Genomic DNA, 18,672 nt, shown 5'->3' on the forward strand with positions numbered 1-18,672 from the left:
ACATCAGGCACTCATATTAAATGAGTATAGAAACAGATATTGATAGATAAATATTAAGATAAATATAGAGATATAAATATACAAATAAATATAGAAGGACAAGTATGTGTGCAAATATGTTGTGGTGTACAAAGTGACAGGGTGCACTGAGGTGTGATTAATTCTGTTCCACATGTGTGGATCTGACCCAAGTGGATGAATTAAAGAGTCTGATAGCAGCGGGAAGGAACAACCTCCTGTAACGTTCCCTCAGACAGCCAGGTTGAAAGAACCTGTTGCTGAAACTGCTCTTCAGATTGTCCAGTGTGTTGTGGAGGGTGGGAGTCATTGTCCATGATTGGCAGCATTCTGTCACTGATCACCTCTTCCAGGGTGGCGAGCTTCATGCCAACAACAGACTCGGCCTTCCTGATGACTTTGTTCAGTCTGTTTGCGTCCTTTGCTTTGCTGCCTGCACCCTAGCACGCCACAGCAAAGAAGATGGTGCTGGCAACAACAGACTGATAAAGCATATAGAGCAGCTGCTGCAGACACTGAAGGATCTGAGCCTTCGTAGGAAGTAAAGCTGGCTCAGACTCTCTTTGTAGGCAGCGTCCGTCTTGGCAGACCACTCCAGCTTGTGATCCAGTTTAACTCCCAGATACTTGTAGGATATGAATATTTCGACATCAGTCCCACCAATGCAGCCAGGGGAGGGTCGTGATCTTTTTCTGCCAAAGTCCACCACCAGCTCCTTTGTTTTGGTCACATTCAGCTGCAGGTGGTTCACCTCACACCAGCTCACGAAGCTATCAATCAGTCCTCTGTACGCCTCTTCCCTTCCCAACACTTCCAATAATGGCTGTGTCATCAGAGGATTTCTGGGGGAAACAAGTTTCCGTGATATACTTGAAGTCAGCCGTATCGATGGTGAAGAGGAAAGGGGACAGCACAGTTCCCTGGGGTACTCCTATGTTGCTGTTCAGACTCTCTGACACACAGCTCTGCAATCTCACAAACTGTTGTCTGCCCACCAGGTAGTCACTGATCCACTGCACCATTGGAGCCTCCATCTGCATGTCCTCCAACTTCTGCCTCAGCAGCCCGGGCTGGATCGTGTTAAGGCCGATAGAACTTATCCGAACTGTGGTTTTGGGTCTATTGAGTGAGGAATACACTCTCTGCAGCACATGTATCACTGCACCGTCCACCCCCAAGTCGGCTGGTATGCAAACAGGGTCTTGTGACTTTCTCACCAGGAGTCTGAGGTGTTCCAGGATAAGTCTCTCCATATCCTTCATAATATTAGAGGTCAGTGCTACAGGCCTGTAGTCATTTAGTGCCACTGGATGATTCTTCTTAGTCACTGGGACCAGGCACGATGTTTTCCATAGCACTGGGACTCTCTGGAGGTGCAGGCTCAGGTCTTATCCACAACCAATCTTTGTTGTTCTGGCCTAGGGAAGAAGGTTTAACATTTTATGCTACCTAGGACTTCTATTGACCCCATCGTTCCGTACGCTTAGCGGAAAAGCAGCCCAAAACTTAATGTTTCCACTGTGGGCATGGATGGACTGGTAATCTTGCACTACCAGGTCCACTACTGACGATGTGTCCCAAATCTTAATATGATAATCTAGATCAGTTCTCTAATCCCCCAAAAATGGCAGATTAGCCTGGGTAAAAGACCGAAAGATGAGGCACACAGCGATGTGTGCTGCTGGTAAAGTTTCTGGGCTGCCTTTCCTCATAACAGCCATCCCTCAAGATTCTCTCCATTTAAAGCAATGCATTATCAGGGACTATAACATCTAGTCCTTCTACTGAATCATACTGGGCATTAGCCTGGTGGGCTGACAGAAATTTGGGTTAATGAGTCAATTGAAGGGCCACTGTGCATCAGCCCTATAAGCGTTGACAGCAGTCCATTCATTTATTTTCATTACATTGTATTGCCCAGTCAAATCTCTTAATGCAACTGGCCCTTTGCCTAATTTCACTATCAGAGATGGGCAGTAACGCGTTACTGTAATCTGATTACTTTTTTCAAGTAACGAGTAATGTAAGGGATTACTATTGCAAAAACGGTAATTAGATTACCGTTACTTTCACGTAGGAACGCTGCGTTACTGCGTTACTAAAACCGTGATTTTTTGCGAGAATGTCTCATGACAGTGACGTAAGCGACTGCGACGTTCGTGACAACAGCTGTGTGCAGATCAACAATGGATAATATATCGAGTGCGGAGAGAGTATGAGCGTGCAGCGTTTAAAGCGTGGAAGTACTGACCTTATTTTGAGTTTGATTCCATAAAAAGTGACAAAAACATTAGTGTCCGTTGTGCGTGGGAAGAAAACTTCTTTTTACAGCGAAAAAAACCCCTAAACTTCCAAGCAAGCAGCGAGTGCGCTACAACGTAATGTGAAACTCACAGAGAAACTCGCGGATTCTTCCACTGACCGCTGCAGCACACCTGCACCAGGGTAAACCTCCGCCTACCCCAGTCCTGCTTTACAGGTGAAAATAGAGCAACAGGACCGCTGAGTCTTTGACTTTATTTATTTTCTGCTGTGTTTTACTTGCATCTATTTGAAAGAGTGAGTGTAAACACAAATAATTTTATTTTATGTGCTGGAATGTGCAGAAAATAGGTTTAAATGTTAAACACATTTCTTCCAGTCAGAGAATGTTGCATATAATTTAATTTTTGCTTGATGCATAAAGTTAAAAGATTAAAACTAATAAAACAAGTTTTAAAAAGAGACTTTTCCATTTGATTACATTTTGTATGATGGATTATGCAGAAAAAGTAGAACTGGGCTGAAAGATCTATCGCTTTATCACCTATTCAGGTTGTAAATCGTGTTTTTAAAAAGTAACTAAGTAACTAAGAAATTAGCTACTTTTGAAAATAAGTAATTAGTAAAGTAACGGGATTACTTTTGGGGGGAAGTAATCAGTAATTAGTAACTGATTACTTTTTTCAAGTAACTTGACCAACACTGTTCACTATACACTCACACACCTTGTAGAAAAGAGTTTAGTGTAGAAGAAAAGGTAGAGCTGACAAGCTAAGAGAGAAAAAGAAAGTAGTAATAGATGCAGCAAATCACGGTTGGCCACCTAGAACAAAAAATTCCAGGTCCGATTTTTTATCCTAGTCCAGCCCTGACTGGACTAGGATATTTTGGTTTCATTTGTTTTGGTTTCATTTGACCACAGAACGTTCTTTACAAGCCTCCTCTGAATCATTAAGATATCCATTGGCCAACTTAAAACAAGCTTGTACATGTGTCATCCTGACCTGGGGGACCTTGAGAGCGGTGAGAGATTTCGATCAATTACAGCATAGTGTGTTACCAATGGTGTCCTAGGTGACTGTGGTCACAACTGCACTTACCTGCCCAGACATTAACCAGCTTCTCCTTTTGGGCCATCATCTTTCTCATGGTTATCCTCACCCCATGAGGTAAGATCTTGTATGGTGCTCCAGACCAATGGCAAATTATGGTCATTTTATATGGTAAATGGTAAATGGCCTGTATATTTGTATATTTTATATATATTTTTTTCCATTTCCAAATAATTGTACCAAGAGTTGTCACTTTCTCACCAAGCTTCTCAAAGATGGATCCTTCCAGCCTTGTGCAGATCTACAGTCTTGTCTAGAATAGTAGAATTCTTTGACACCTTGTTCATTTCTCTATGTGCTTTCTGCATTTAATCATTAGCTGTTATTAACCTCTGGCTGTCTTCCACAGCCTGTCTTTTTTTCTGTCTTCCTCGCCTCAGCCCAACCAGTTGCTGTAGACGACTGCTCCTACCTGACAATTCTGGCTCAGGGATAAAATATTTATTTCACTCAGTGCCATGCAAATCAGTTAAAACATTTTATGAAGTGTGTTCTGACTGGTCGCTGAACTTGTAGTTGCTGTTGACTTTATTAGATCAAATGATATTTTGGCATTAGCAAACTGAATTACAGGTTCTTGTGAGGGGAAGGCATGTGGAATCACAAAGCTGTCGAACACATGAACACAGGAGTAACCAGAGTTTCTGCACCTTTGAGAACCTCACCTCAACTGTGCCTCTGACTGGAGGAAATAGCTTTAGCACAGTACTACTGCAGTATAAGACAATAATCGTAGTTTTTGGAAAATACTTTTACTACTCCATGTACTTAAAACTGTCAGACATAAAGTCGTTGTAATGTACGACTGCTGGCTGGATTTCTTGTTGTTGCTTAGTGATTTTAGCAACATTTGTTACACAAGCATCAGCTTGCAGGATGACACAATAGAAATAACTAATTTGGTTTTCTTTTAGGTTTTCTTCTGGGTACTCTGGCTGCCTCCAACAGTCCATGTGTGTCAGGTTAATTGTACCGGTACAGTAAATGTAGTGTTTGAAGAGTACACAGTGTGAATGGGTGAACGTGACTTGTAGTTTAATATGCTTTGAGCAGCCAACAAGACTAGAAAAGTGCTATATAAGTTCCAGTTTAACCAGTGGTTTGCTTACAACCTGTAAAATGTATCTATGTTTCTTGCCCTTTTTGCTGTTGTCACATAGTCAGTGCAATGCCACTGGATAAACCTCAGAGCAGAAGATGCCTGTTTGATGCAGGAAGTGTACTGTGAAGGTGAGGTATTGAGGAGATGCTTGATGCTTGTAAAAGCTCGCTTACATGATGCACAAAGCCACCTGATAAAATCTGGCTACAAAGACAAACTTTGTGGGTGGATTACATGAGTGGCACTAATCTTTTACTAACTTTGAAGTACAAGAATGAAACAGATGTCCCACTTAACACAAAGTGTTCTGTAGTAAACATAAATAAGGCCCATACAGTAAAAATGTCTGCCACCCTGCTGCTGTTGATGAACTCTCTCTGGCAAATGCTTGACACTGCTTACGTAAATAGGCTTCTTTTAAAAAATGGCTCTATTTGCATGACAAAGCCCAATGGTTTCAGGGTGGTAGGCAGAAAGGAGAGGGAGGAGTTTGAGTCTGTAGCAAAGAGGAGACAGGAGAGACTGGGATTGTTGGACAGACGCACTGGGATCGCCAGCTCTCTCCCAGTCAGGAGACCAGACTGCAGCATATATCGAATGCTGTTGTTGAGGTATTAGCAGTACTAGTCTGGATTTGGGTTCCATTATCCAGTGTAGGTGGATCTTGTTCCCATATTACCTCACACTACTTTTTGTACTGGTTGGAGGAAAGAAGGGATTTAACATCTGGCAGAGGACACCCATAAACTGGGGGAAAAATTGAATATTTGAGAACCAGCTGTTGAAGAGTGACACATGCTTGCCACCAGCATTGTCATGCACTACTCACAGCAACATCTGAAATGTTTATGTAAATGCTCATAATCAGTGACGTTTATCTAGATGTAGCAGAAATATAATTCATAATTGCACTGGTGACCTGAATGGTGGCTTAGAGATGATGGGAACCCTGCTTACTGGACTCATACTCTTCCTGTTTGAGGTAATAACCTTCTCATTTTTCCATAATGATTTAAATGGATACAAATTATTTGATGTGTGCTTTTTTTCATTGTTGTTACCTTTTTTATGTAAAAAAAAAAACAAAAACCCAAACAAACATTTAAAACGTGGAATTCCAAATTACTGATGATTATAGGTCATTTTTTTTAATTTGGTATTTTGGTAAACTGGTTTTCTTTGTCCTGTAGGTGGGATGTGAAAGTGAGCCAACACATGCTGTGCCAGAAAGAGTAGAGGGCTCAAATGGTGAGAATTCTGGCTTCTCCACTCAAGGCTAAATAAAATCTCTATATTATCCATGTTTAATGAAACTTCATATATATGTCTGACTTTCTAGGAGAAACACTGGTGTATCTAACACCACACTGGGCTTTCCAGCTGGTCAATGACTCGCTGTCCTTCTCTAGGGCCGACAGCTTCTGCAGAGGGCGGTTTAGCTCTCTCATCACCTCAGACCAGAAGGAAGTCTTGGAGCTGCTTCAGCAGGCTGGACTTCACTCATCCGTCTGGGTCAGGGATTCCAGCAGAGTAGCCTCCAAGCCTGTGGCACTCTCCCAGCAGTGTGAGTGAAAACGCAGTTTTAAGCTGCAGTTTTTTGTTTTGTTTTGTTTTTAAGTAAAACACCTTTTTGTTCTCGTCTTTCAGATTTGCAGTTCTCAGCTCTAAAGTTTCCAAAGGAGTCGCGTGAGGGCTTTGCACACGTCAACAAGTCCTTCCCAGCCCTCTCATCTGTCAGTGTTTGTGTTCGAGTTCAGTGGGACCCATGGTGGAGCGAGGTGTCGACCATATTTTCCTACGCTGCACCTGTCTTTACCAATGAGTTCCAGCTGCGAGGCCAAGCAGACATGCAGGGTCGCATTTTGCTGGCGCTCATCATCCATGGGAAGCACCTACCATACAAGGCATCCTTCCCAAATGATGGTGCGTGGCATCAAATCTGTGTCACATGGCAGCGGAGTGGTGGCCACTGGGCTATCTATGTGGACGGAGACAGGAAAGACACAGGCTCAGGCACAGACACTTCTAGGGATATCTACGGTGATGGGATTCTGATCCTGGGTCAGGACCAAGACTCTTTTGGCGGGAATTTTACAGAGCCTTTCTTTGGAAATATAACTGACCTAAATGTCTGGAACATGTCTTTAGAATCACGCCATGTCCGTCTCCTAAATGAATGTTCACCAGTCACCCAGGACCTACTTTTCAGTTGGAACCTTGAGCTCCTTAGTAGCCACCCTGTGGTCAAAGAGGTGCAGGCCCTTTTGTTTTGCCCGGGTAAGATGAAACCTTTTAAAATCTATAACTTAAATTTATTCTCTGCAAATAAGAGCTGTTGTTTGTTGGTATACTTTGTTGGCCTTGTCAGTCTTGCTTTGATGATTTTTGCCCTACTTTACGAAGGAGAAATACAAAGTAAAGCAGAGTAGCTTTTTTAAAAATATGCACATTGTCAGAGGGTTAAAGTCAAACTGCCTTGGAAAGCTAGCAGAGAAGTGTAATAATTAGACAGTGTTCAAATTTAAAAATGAATGACAACTAAAAAAAAAATTAAAAAAAAGAAATATAAAATAGTCAAGAAAAAGACATCCCAGGTAGCGCAAACTATCCAGTAAACTATAAAGATTTGATCTAAAACTGATAAATATTTAAAATTATTGTAGGTTTTAGTTAAAAGTAACAGATAAACGATTTTAAAATGTCACAGCTAAAACAGAATAACATGCAAGCAACTGAAAGATGAATAGATAATGAATAAATAGTTAAAAATGTTAAATAACTGTAATAGCTAAACAGCTGTGATGAGTAAGTAAATTTAAGGTTAACAGGACAGCTAAACGTAATCTATGCAATTTATTAAAGAACTGAAAAAGCTAAAATAAATGACTAAAAAGTAATGCTTCAAAATCCATATGTAAAGGTTAGAGCTGGCCACGTGTAACACACAAATATAACTTAATCCACTTGATTCAGCTTTATCTACTTAGTGCCAATTCACAACAAAAGTCAACCTGGTTTGGCCACCAGATGAACCAGGCTGATAGCCTAGCTTACAAGAACAAATAAACAGTTGAATTAGCTAACAGTAACCTATGAATACATGAGAAGAGAAATGTAAAAGGTAGTCAGTGGATAAAACAGTCAAGGGACTGAAATAGTTACTTTTTTAAGAATGCGACAAAAAAATACTTGGGTAAAATAACAGTAAACAGTTAAAATTTTATGATGTATAGTCATAAGTAAAATTAAACTATGAAAAATAATTACATCCTGTTATTCTAACTATGGAGGAACTGATTCTAACTGTACTGTCTACACAAAAAAGAAAATCTTTATGACGATTTCATGTGTTCTTGCACAAAGCATCACAGAAAAGCCTTTCTGTCACATTCTATAATTTATTTTTACTTTAGTATAAAATCATAGAATTACATTTATACAGAAAAAGTCTTAGATGCTTCTAGAACTAGCAGAAAGAAAGTGTGCAGGGAGGGCTGGATGACTGGAGGGGATTCCCAGAGCTCAGTCAGTGTGTGGGGGGGCGGCTTGGGAAAGAACAGCTCCTAGCAGTGCTGACTACTCCCCCATATTTCCTCTTACTAGATCTGAGCAGTTTTTTTTAATATCAGCACTAAGATAGGTTTCATTTGTGTTTGCACATTAACGAGATGCAGTTTGATATAATTTAAAACCATTATTCACTTTTCTGCTTTAATGAAATGTCATACCCTGTCCATTAATTCTCACCTAATAAGGCTTCAGATATTTTTTTCATTCTAACTCTTGTCTTGTGTGACCATTGGTACATGTTTGCAGCAGTACACCAGCAGGTGGAGCTACAGGGCTGCAGAACATTGCAGGGCTGGTCAGCTCAGCTTCCACAGTTGGGTCTGATGGACTGCTTCCATCTCCTGCCTTTCATCTGCAGGAGCAGCAGAGGTGAGCCTCACAGGCTGTACGCTGCAGTGGTCTGGTACATGATGTGACTTATTTAACCTCTTACCTTCCACCAGTTTAAGCCATTTAAATTTGAGTGTTGAAGTCAGGTCAGGGTCACATCTTTCCTGTTTGCATGCAATTTTCACCTGTATTGGAAATATTTTGACACATGAGCTGTAAAGATGGATTTGCTTTGTGAGTGGAGTTGGTGCTGTACTCCTTCAAAAAACAAAACAAAACCAATGCCTACCAAGATGACCATGAAAATGATCCTCTATGTTTTCTACACTGACTTCCTACACTGTAGTCACTTCTAATGAAATCTTCTGATTTCCCATTGCCCCTCCCACCTCCTGCCACCCCCTGGAGATGCTCCTGTTGTTCTCCATAGCTTCATTTTACTTCTTCTGTCAGTAGGAAACAGGAAGTCACAGATCTTTTCCCCCCCCAAGTTTCTTCTAAATGTTGATCAAAAGAATTGATCTATGGTAAAAATGGTTTCAAGGAGTTACAGTCCTCGACTGAGTATTAATACTGAGTAATAAAGTCTAAATTCTTTGCCTCCTGTAACTAAATCACACTATCTGAGCTTTAAGTAAGGGAGGTCACTTCTGATTTGAGTTTAGTGTTATACTCTAGGAGGCAGCAGGCTCAGGACTGAGTGATGATCTGTGAGCAGCAGTGCATGCTGCCCTTACTATATATCACCTACATTCATGTCATATTGTTTTTGGCACAGAGCGTTACCTGAAAATGAAGCAGATGAGTGACTCTCAGAGCTCTCAGCCCACTGCTTTTATGAGCCAGCTGATGAAGCTCTCCAACCAGAGCCAGGTACACTTCTACATGTCATACTACATGTTTTATATGTTTTATAACTGCACTTTATTTGTTTTTTTATATCTTTATTTAAATCTAGTAACATACTTTGCATTGAAAAATATCAGGAGACTGGTTCCAGAGCCCACGCCGTGGGTTGAGGTGGACTTTATCTAGCTGGTACCTTTCAACCGCACTAACTCAGGCTCCTTCCGCACCAGAGAGGTGACATTGCATGTAACAATTGCTAGTTTTGATAGACAAGGATCGGTCTGCCAGGGTCTCTGCCCCTAGCCACCCCTGGCCCAGAACACATTGCACCCAACCCCTAATGCGCCTCCTGAGGGTGGTGGGTCTACAGGAGGGTGGGCTCATGTCCCATTTTCAGGCTGTACCCAGACTAATGCCCGGCTACCAGACACACCCTACTTGTGCCTGCCTCTAGGGCAGGGCCCCGGTAACCCTACCCCAGGCAGGGTGAACAGTTCCCTTGATCTCTGCTCATAGTGGGTTTGAATCGCTCTTTGTCTGGTCCCCCCTGGTAGGGACCCTACCACAAACCCCTCCACCATGATAAGGGAGCGATTCACGGAGGGGTAACTGCAACATATAAAAATGAAATATTGATAGTGTGTCAGTGATATACAGATCATGCTATCATTAGGAAATCAGATTTTTTTTTCTTTTTGTATGCTTTTGTGCAGTTAGTGAATCCTGCCAACTACATGATTCTGCATTTTTTTTAAATTAAAACTAAATCAGAGATGAAGCTGACAAATAACATAACTATTATTTTTCACCTCCTAAACACATTGTGATTATATTGTTATTGTGCTATTTATGATAATTGTGACAATAATTGTATCCAGACTTTTTAAATTTTATTTCTTATTCTTTATTAGGCTTTTACCACTCAGGTGAAGTTTGTAATTTGGTGGCAGGAAAACAGGAAAACACCAATAAAAATGCATGAACTCAAATTACCTAATGTCATAGAATGTTATTAGTAAATATTAATCACACTAAAAACTCAGTGTCGCTGTCTCCTCTTCTAGCTGATGCTGGGCCCGGAGCCATCAGGGCTGAGCAGCCTGGCCCAGGCATCTGCCCTGCTTGACGTCTCTGTCCAAGCCCTGGAGGACACCCGGGACGAGGGACTGCAGCCAGCAGACATGATGTCCCTCATACAGCTTCTGTCTCTAACTGCAGACGTCCCCTCACAGCCATTTACCCACGACACTAACTACAGCCAGGACAGCATACAGGAGCTCAGCCAGCACTTCATCAGCTTGGCTGACAGCATCATCAGTGAAGAAGACACCTTAAAGTGGCAAGCCATCAAAGAGGTAGTTCATACTGAGTGACTCTGATACTGACTGTGTGTTTTTACCTGCAGTGTCACAATATCAGATTTTTTTACACAACCTCAACTTGTCATTCAGACTGTACCAGAAGTGCTTAGAGTTCCTTGTTTTCCTGCCCTGTGGCAGTCCTGGTCAGGGTGTACCCGGCCTCTCAGCCTGTGATAGCTGGGATAGGCAGCAGCAAGCCCACACTCCAGGATTAGGTGAACAGAAGGAAACTGATGGATAAATGGACTGATTCTTACATAGTACTTTTTTACTCTACTTGAGTACTCAAAGCTTCATTTACCCTGATTCACAAATAAACACAGTCATCATTCTCTTCAGCATCTTCTGTTTGAACAGTCAGCTCCGAAACCTCTAAAACCAAAAAATCTTTCTCTCTTTTTGTTATTAGAATAAACTTAAAAGTAGAAGCTGCCCAAATGATTACTTGCAGGATTGTTGGAAAGCACTACTTTTTCTAGTTTGCCAGAATCAGAATCAGAAAGACAAGGGGCAATTAAGATACAGCCAGGGAAAAATGGGATGTGTCTGGCCCAAACCATTGCCTACGACAGTTATTCTAAACATTAGGGATCATGTTCCATCTCTCAGGGAATTAAATGCATATTTTGTTTCCAAATGTGCGCAATGTATGACTCTACATCTGACCTGATTACTATTGTACAGTCAGATAGAAGAATGTAGCCTTGACCCACTCTTCCTTTAAGGATCCTCAGCTCAAGTAGTAGGAATAGATTTTCAAATAAATGGAATAATGGCAGCTTCTAAATTGAACACAAGTCTTTAAGGGTCATTATTCTTTTTATATGCTGAAGAAGTACTGTACATGCTTCTGCTGTAGCAACTGCACAAACTCCTGCTCTCTCTCTCTCTCTCGACGTGGCTAAAATGGACCGTCATCAAGGCAGGAAAAGTCTGCTTAACTCATCGTTGATTTTCTGTTTGTTTTGATGTTTAGTACACTCTATATTTGGAATTAAAACTTTGCTACATGTGTTTAAAGTAACTTGAGTTAAAGTAACTAACAACATAGTGGGTTCACTGGTGACCTGTATATTCACCGTGGGAGTGGATTTAAGAGTGTGTGTGGTTCTATATTCAAGAGCTGATCCTGATAAATTCAAAATACATTTAGAAACAAAAATGAATTCACTGTACTCTTCTATGATGCACACACAGCACACCAATGGGCTCTTTAAACATTTTTGTTTTGGACAGATTCCATTTATCGAATTCTGTTATTTCCTTTCTTTATAAGTATTTCAGGTATGAAGTACTAACCTTTAGAAAACACCAAAAGCACACAGACGTAACGCTTGTATCATCCACAGAAGTTGCATCCCTAAATATTAACAGTTAAATATAGATTTGCAAACCTTTTGTTAAGCCTATTGAAAATTTATTGAATTTTAAAGTTTATGCAATTAACATAAAATCAGTTTCAGGGATATAGTCCTGATGAGTACCTCAGATGATTAAAGGGCTTCAAATTCCCACCCAGGGTGCTCACGTCTACCCTTGCATCCTGAGTTGGAGCATCACCTCCTGGAAGTAGAAACACATCTGACGGAACCATTTGGTCCTCAGGAAGGTAGTTCAACCTCCTGAATCTGCAGGACAGACAGCAAACGTTGCACATCTGCGGCCAAGAGGACAGCAGGGGGACCAGCCACCTTAATAACAAACTGCCATGTGCTGGCTGCCAGGACAGAAAGAATGAGGAGGAAAGTTTACACTCAAGCCATAACGCTGCTAAATGGCACTGCAACTAGCTATTGTTCCAAAAAACAAAAACATGGAATTTTTCTTTATTCGTGTCTTCTTTTCATGGTACCTTGGGATTTTACTGTACTTATACATTATACATATATTATGTACTGTAAATCCCGGACTACAGAGTGCAGCTGATTAAAAGCCGCATGCTCGAATTGTAGAAAGAAAATCAATTCTGTACTTGCACCGGATTTTAAGCCATATGCGTTTCACTTGTAATATGAGATATTTACACAGAAATATTACATGTGAGGATTTTTAACGTTTAATTTAATCCGTAAGGTGAGATAAACGTTATGGTAACATACAAAAATACATACTGCAAATGCTTTTTTTCCTCGAACAGCGCCTGTAACATGGCTACCTTTAAGTATACATACGTATCGGTAACACACAAATTACGTTGCTTATGGTTTTTTTACGGAACAGTGCACAAACAACATTACAACGTCTCTTGACAACCGGTAAAAATATATACCGTATACATACTACTTATCAATTTTATTGGTCTACTGTTACTGTCAAGGGTCTGTGTGCAGGCGGATGGAGGGGAGGATCCAAATGCGAAACTCGGAGGCAGACGTGAACTCAGAATACACAGCTTTATTGCTGGAGAAGCCGAAACTAAACTAAACTGAGGATACAGAAATAAACTAAGCAAGCAGACAGGCAGACGGAACACACAGATAACGTGAGGGTGAACAGACATTAACAACGCGACAGTGAGCACAGGAAAACACAGGGCTTAAATACACTGAGGCAGTAATCAAGGGATGAGAGACAGGAGGGAAACACACCTGGGGAAAATCACAACTAACGAGGCAGGGGAAACGTAAACTGAACATACTCGCGTAAGACAAGGACCTTCAGAATAAAACAGGAAACTAAGAGACACAGGGCCAGACAAGACACCATGGACAGACAGAGGGACATACGGGCAGAGAAGACTAAGCACAAGCAAAACTAAACATGAGGGCAAGATAACAAAACCTAAACCAGAAATAATAACAACCATCATCATCATCATCATCATCATCATCAGATAGCTACAGAATCAGAACATAATTATAATCAAAACAGTATCACAAAGAAACAGCACATAACTAATAATCCCGAGAAAAACCATACACATAAGAATTAATCCCTCACCAAGAATAAGACATATTTATAATCACAATCAAAGCACCAGAGGATAAGGAACAATCCATAATGCAGAAAATAAACTAAAACATAAGAAACTCAAAATGCTGGGTCGAACCGACCCAGGACCGTGACAGTTACCAGGCAAAATGTTTTTGGCCGCATGAAAAAAAATATGCATTAGCCGCACGTCAGTATAAGCCGCGGTGCTCACAGTGTGGGAAAAAGTAGCGGCTCATGACCCGAGAACTACGGTAATTATGTGACAAAAATTTCAATTTAATTTAACTTTATTTATATACACTCTCAGAAATAGGGGTACCAAAGTGTACCAAAAAGGGTACAAATGCTTGTCGCTGGGGGTGTTCCTTTTTGAAGGACATTTCTGTACCCTTTAGGCGTGGTACATTTTTGTACCTTATGAAGTTGTACCATCTGAAGTACAATCATGTACTTTCCTAAGACATAAATGTTCCTTCAAACTATAGTACAGAAATGTTCCCTTGAAAAGGGTACAATAGGGTACCTATGAGGGTACCCCCCCAGCGACAACCTATTTCGTACCTAAAGAGACAAAAATGTACCCCCAATAGTCCAAAATATTTGGTTATTTAACCATTTATTTTCGATAATAGAATCACATCAAAGCATTTAAACAACCACAGGAATACATCCTTGATTACATTCTTATATTGCCATAGGACATGTCAAGAAAAATACATTCATTTAAAAAAAAGTAAACAATCACATAAAGACATTAAACACCTGAACACAATGTTTTTGACGGATCACAGAGATGGCATGTATTTAAAAAACTGTCCACACAAATGTTTTGCTCTACTTCAACAAGCCAGAATATATATATGTCATATATATAGACAAAGTGGAAAATGTGCTTGCAATCACGTCACACAGAATACCTCAAGGACACAAACAGCCTATCATCAACTAAATAGGTGTCTAGAGCTTGAAAGTCTAATTCATTTCCTGGATTGAACAGGATCCAGTCATTGTGAACTGCCACTTGGTAAGCATGGAAATGACATTCATAAGTGCAAGGAAGTAACAGTTTCCCACACAATACCCAACAAGTATCAACATTCAAAATATACTTGATTTTAAAGAATATAGGTATGGCTTCAGTGTGTACATGGCCAACTACAAAAACATCCTCAAGTTCATATTTGACACTGCTGACAGATATAGCAGACACACGCTGAAGCACTTTATCCTGAAAATGCACATCTGTAAAACTTTTGTTCATTTCCAGAGCATTCTGTAAGTCTGTGGATTAACAGCAGTGTTTCCCCTACATTAGCTTAGCTGTGATGCTGAACCGCAGCTGAATTCAGCTTCATGCCAACAAAACACCGAGAATGAAACTTGTGGCCAAAGGCTATGCATTGCATCATGCATTTACCTCTCCAAGGATGATGAAATCTTCTATCTTCTCCTTGAAGATGGATGGCAAGAGGAGAAGTGCCCCCTTGAAGTCAATTCCTAGGTCATACAGATGCAAATGCACTTCATTAGATTTTGATAGCATGCAAATTCCCATTAACATGCTCTTGACATGGCACTATGGTACATCAATTATCTTTGGAAGAGAGCGCAAATGAATTGTCACAAAATTTACTATTTGTATGAGGTCAAATTAGCACCTGTAATGTCTTCAGCCAGTGCATTCTCTCTTGCCTCCATGTAGACCTTCTTCAGTGGCAAATCCTTGGTCATTTGAAGAACATTTTGAAGAACAGCAGTGAAGTTCTCGCTAAAGCGGCAACAGATGTTGTCTTGGCAGGGATGCATTAAATTAACCTCATCACACAACTGGAAATGAAAAGACCAGAATAGACAAAAGAATGACATTTTACATTGAGGATTTAAACTTTTGACATGTTTAAAGACACAGACTGGAGATAAATGTAAAGTGCTTTAACCCTTGAACAAAAATTCTAAAGATAATAAACAGATTGATTAATCAGTTAGTACAGAAAATAATAATCAGATTTAGAGACAAAAAAATCATTAGCTGTTTCCCCAATCATCTTAACAATTCTTACCCCTGCAGATGTCCCCAGGAATGGATATCTCTTTAATAGGTCCACAGTACACATTCCTTCAGCTACCTCTCGACGTCTCCATGCAAAGGTTTTTGTCATGCGGTCTTTCACCAGTGCTGTGTCAGGATGTAGCGTCCTGTGCTGATCATTTAGCACCTTGATATGAGCATCAACGGAGGCTGCATCTTCCCCCACAAAGCACGAATCCTTTGTCAAAGCAGATATCAGTATTATCATAAGTAAAATCTGATAAGTTAATGTTACTTGAAATGCAGTAATTTGTACACCAAATGCTTTGAAAAAAATGCAAAAATGTTGAATAGGAATTGCAAGTTGAGCTGACTTTTGTTAAATCAACTGTGAAGTTCCTTTTTCTATGTTAATGTTATCTGTTAACATGTTTCTTTCAATTAATGTTTACTTTTAGCTTTACAGTGAACATAATAAGACTACATATGTTACCTTAGCTCTTAGAGGCTGAGGGTGTGAGGATTTACGAGAGAGGGCTTCAGTCTCTTCAGACAGGAGCTGCTGGATTCCTCTGTGGTCCGATGTTTCTGCGTGCGTCCAAACTTTTCTTTAACCCGGTTCACTTCTTCGTTGCTGATTAGGGGAGCCCGTTCTGCTTTGAACTTTCTCTTGAGTTGGCTGTGCCAGATGTCCTAGTTGTTTCAAATGTATATAAGTAGTTAATTATGCTTACTTTATATTAATATAATCTATAAAAGAAACAAAAAAGGAGAGGTACTCACATAACCATTTCCGTGTACATCTCTTAAGAAAGGATACTTCACAATCAGGGCTTTGATGACCTGGATGTAGTCTGAGTGGGTTGGGTACCTGTTTCAAACATAAGAAAAACAACACACAGTACACTGATTACTCTTATCCTTTCCTGGGGGCTTTTCTGTTCTTCAATTCTTCTACTCATATTGTTATTACCGTAAATAGTATGTTATAGACCAATGTCAAATCAATGTAGCTAAAGTTGATTTTAATTTTTTAAAAATGGGCGCGGACAAACAGCCACACCTCTCCCAAACTTCATTAATTAATTGACTGCAGTCCTGAATTATTAATTTACTCTTGAGCAAATTCGAAAATGAACACTTTGGATATCATAGTACAGACAAGGTCTGGAGACACAGGATGTATGGTTTTACCACTATTGCCAGTTCATTGGAACCGTGTGTCACGCCAGACTCGAACGCTGGTCTCCAGATTGGGAGGCAGATGGGCTAACCATTTGTTCTCTGCCTCTCGTACAACAGCAATATTAATATTAAGAAATTAATGTAATTATTCAGAAAGGAACCCTTACATTGTGTACTGTGACAGCATTTCATAAAGAGTCCCAATTATTTTGTTTCGGTACTTCTGTTCTTTCTGGACTGGTTCTTTGAGATCCAAGCGACTCTGGACATCTTGTGGGAATTTTGGAATGGAAATAACTGCAGGCAAGAAGGTATAGAACTGCAATACAGTAGGAAAACAGCATTAACTAGCCATTTTGCAAGCACTTAAATGCATATGCAAATTTAGACATTTATCACAACCTACCTCTGGTTTGCTTGGGACACTGGACCTTCAACTGTACCTTCAAATGGGTCGACCGGTTGTAAAGTGATGATGACTTCCTTGTAGCGGTTTGTGAAGTCTCTGAACTTCAGCTGCTTTTTGAAAGACTTGTCAAAAAGATATGCAACCATGGTCTCAGTGAGTCCACAGTCTACCGTCTCTCCATCTACATCGTTATCTGAAATATAAAGTACAGTATGAAATAAAAATAAAACCATTTTCAAATTTCTTTTGGGGGGGGAAATCCTTGCGCCGATTGCCTGTTGGCTGTAGGCATTATTCATTGCAACCAAAACAATAACCCGAGTTGTGGATAGAATAGAATCCTAGGCTATCTTGTCTGTTTTTGCTGCCCACAATTTGCCTCCTTGATTTTGGTTTATTTGAAATTATAAATCGATCCCTGATCGAGCAGCTAGCTGGCATCACAGGTGTTTGCAGACAGTGTCCCTGCGCAGAGCTTACAGCTCTCATATTCGAAAATCCCACTAAGTAGGTGGAATGGTACAAATGTGTACCTTCCATTGTTTAAAATCCCTTTGAGCGGGAAACAAGTTAGATGCGATAAATTTTGCTTAGAAAACGATTTTGTTAATAGCTATTTTTACATACTAGCATGTTTTGAGAAATTATTGATTTTTCTACATTGTTGTACACGGTTAGTCAATATTTATTGATAAAACACTCGAATACGGCGGGCAGACAGACGTTGAACATTCCACCAACAGTCTAAATAGTCCACATTTGTACCTTTCTTTGTTTAAAACTTAGCTAACTGCTAGCTTTCACCCATGTTAAATCTAGCTCTTCGGACTTTTGCTAACTCTACTGTAAAATTACACGTTGTAATTTTTATAAAAACACAAAATCACACCCGACTTACCTCTAAACCTTTGCGCCTCGTCGTCTGACACATCAATGCCTTCTTCCATCAACTTTTTAAGGAGCTCCTCCATCGATAACCCCCTGAGAGTCATTTTCTGCGTCAACGCTAGTCAGCGCGGAGGCGGAGCACTCATCGCTGCTGGCTTTTCAGCCTTTGGGATTAATGCGCGTTGCGAACTTGACACATGAAAATACAACATTGTGGTATTAATGCGCAGTTGTTTAGAAACCGTTATGCTGTCTTGGCGAACTATATTTGTAACTTACAAAATGTAGTCACCGTAACATAAAAATCTGCTTGACATTTTAACTTCCAAAGAACCTCGGTTTAACTTGATGTTGCAAATTCCATAAAAACCTCACAATTAATGAACAATTCTAGGATGTAGTAAAAGCGAAAAAGTAAATGGCCAAACATAACAGTAAAATGATTTCACGTTTTTGAAGGCTACAACCAAGATTTAAAACATTAAAAATTATAACTGGAACTTAATAAAATGGAAATGGACCAGTTTTTTTTAACATCATTTGGTTGTGCCTGCATGTCATTGTGTGTGTTTTTTTTAATATAATTTAACATAACTTACAAAGGTAGGTTACAGATATTCTTT

The 18,672-nt window shown here is 40.1% G+C and overlaps 2 protein-coding genes across 5 annotated transcripts in view; one reads left to right on the plus strand and one right to left on the minus strand.

Moving 5' to 3' along the window:
• The first annotated feature begins 5,019 nt into the window (after positions 1-5,019).
• Positions 5,020-18,672, plus strand: part of adgrd2 (adhesion G protein-coupled receptor D2) — a 72,939-nt gene continuing 59,286 nt past the window's right edge. Inside the window, exons 1-7 of one of the 3 annotated variants that reach the window (XM_025896990.1) lie at positions 5,020-5,476; positions 5,685-5,742; positions 5,834-6,058; positions 6,142-6,771; positions 8,311-8,433; positions 9,173-9,267; positions 10,308-10,598. In XM_025896990.1, the coding sequence (XP_025752775.1) occupies positions 5,432-5,476; positions 5,685-5,742; positions 5,834-6,058; positions 6,142-6,771; positions 8,311-8,433; positions 9,173-9,267; positions 10,308-10,598 (1,467 nt within the window). In that variant the 5' untranslated portion in view covers positions 5,020-5,431. The remainder of the gene's footprint in view (positions 5,477-5,684; positions 5,743-5,833; positions 6,059-6,141; positions 6,772-8,310; positions 8,434-9,172; positions 9,268-10,307; positions 10,599-18,672) is intronic. The other 2 variants (XM_019365951.2, XM_025896989.1) reach the window with 2 other exon arrangements.
• On the minus strand, positions 14,129-18,596 carry LOC109204599 (uncharacterized). Of its 2 annotated transcripts, none has more exons than XR_002064104.2 (8): positions 18,060-18,590; positions 17,159-17,354; positions 16,920-17,071; positions 16,351-16,438; positions 16,061-16,260; positions 15,599-15,805; positions 15,197-15,365; positions 14,129-15,035 (listed from the first exon to the last, which is right to left on the minus strand). XR_002064104.2 is itself a non-coding variant. In XM_019365952.2 (8 exons), the coding sequence occupies exons 3-8, from the start codon at positions 16,937-16,939 to the stop codon at positions 14,944-14,946; spliced, it is 741 nt and encodes a 246-aa protein (XP_019221497.1). In that variant the 5' UTR covers positions 16,940-17,071; positions 17,159-17,354; positions 18,060-18,596; the 3' UTR covers positions 14,129-14,943. The 2 variants fall into 2 exon arrangements, 1 of the variants encoding a protein (XP_019221497.1); XM_019365952.2 differs by having other exon boundaries at positions 16,096-16,260; positions 18,060-18,596.

The sequence above is a fragment of the Oreochromis niloticus genome, linkage group LG12 (genome assembly GCF_001858045.2).
Source record: "Oreochromis niloticus isolate F11D_XX linkage group LG12, O_niloticus_UMD_NMBU, whole genome shotgun sequence".
Lineage (NCBI taxonomy): Eukaryota > Metazoa > Chordata > Actinopteri > Cichliformes > Cichlidae > Oreochromis > Oreochromis niloticus.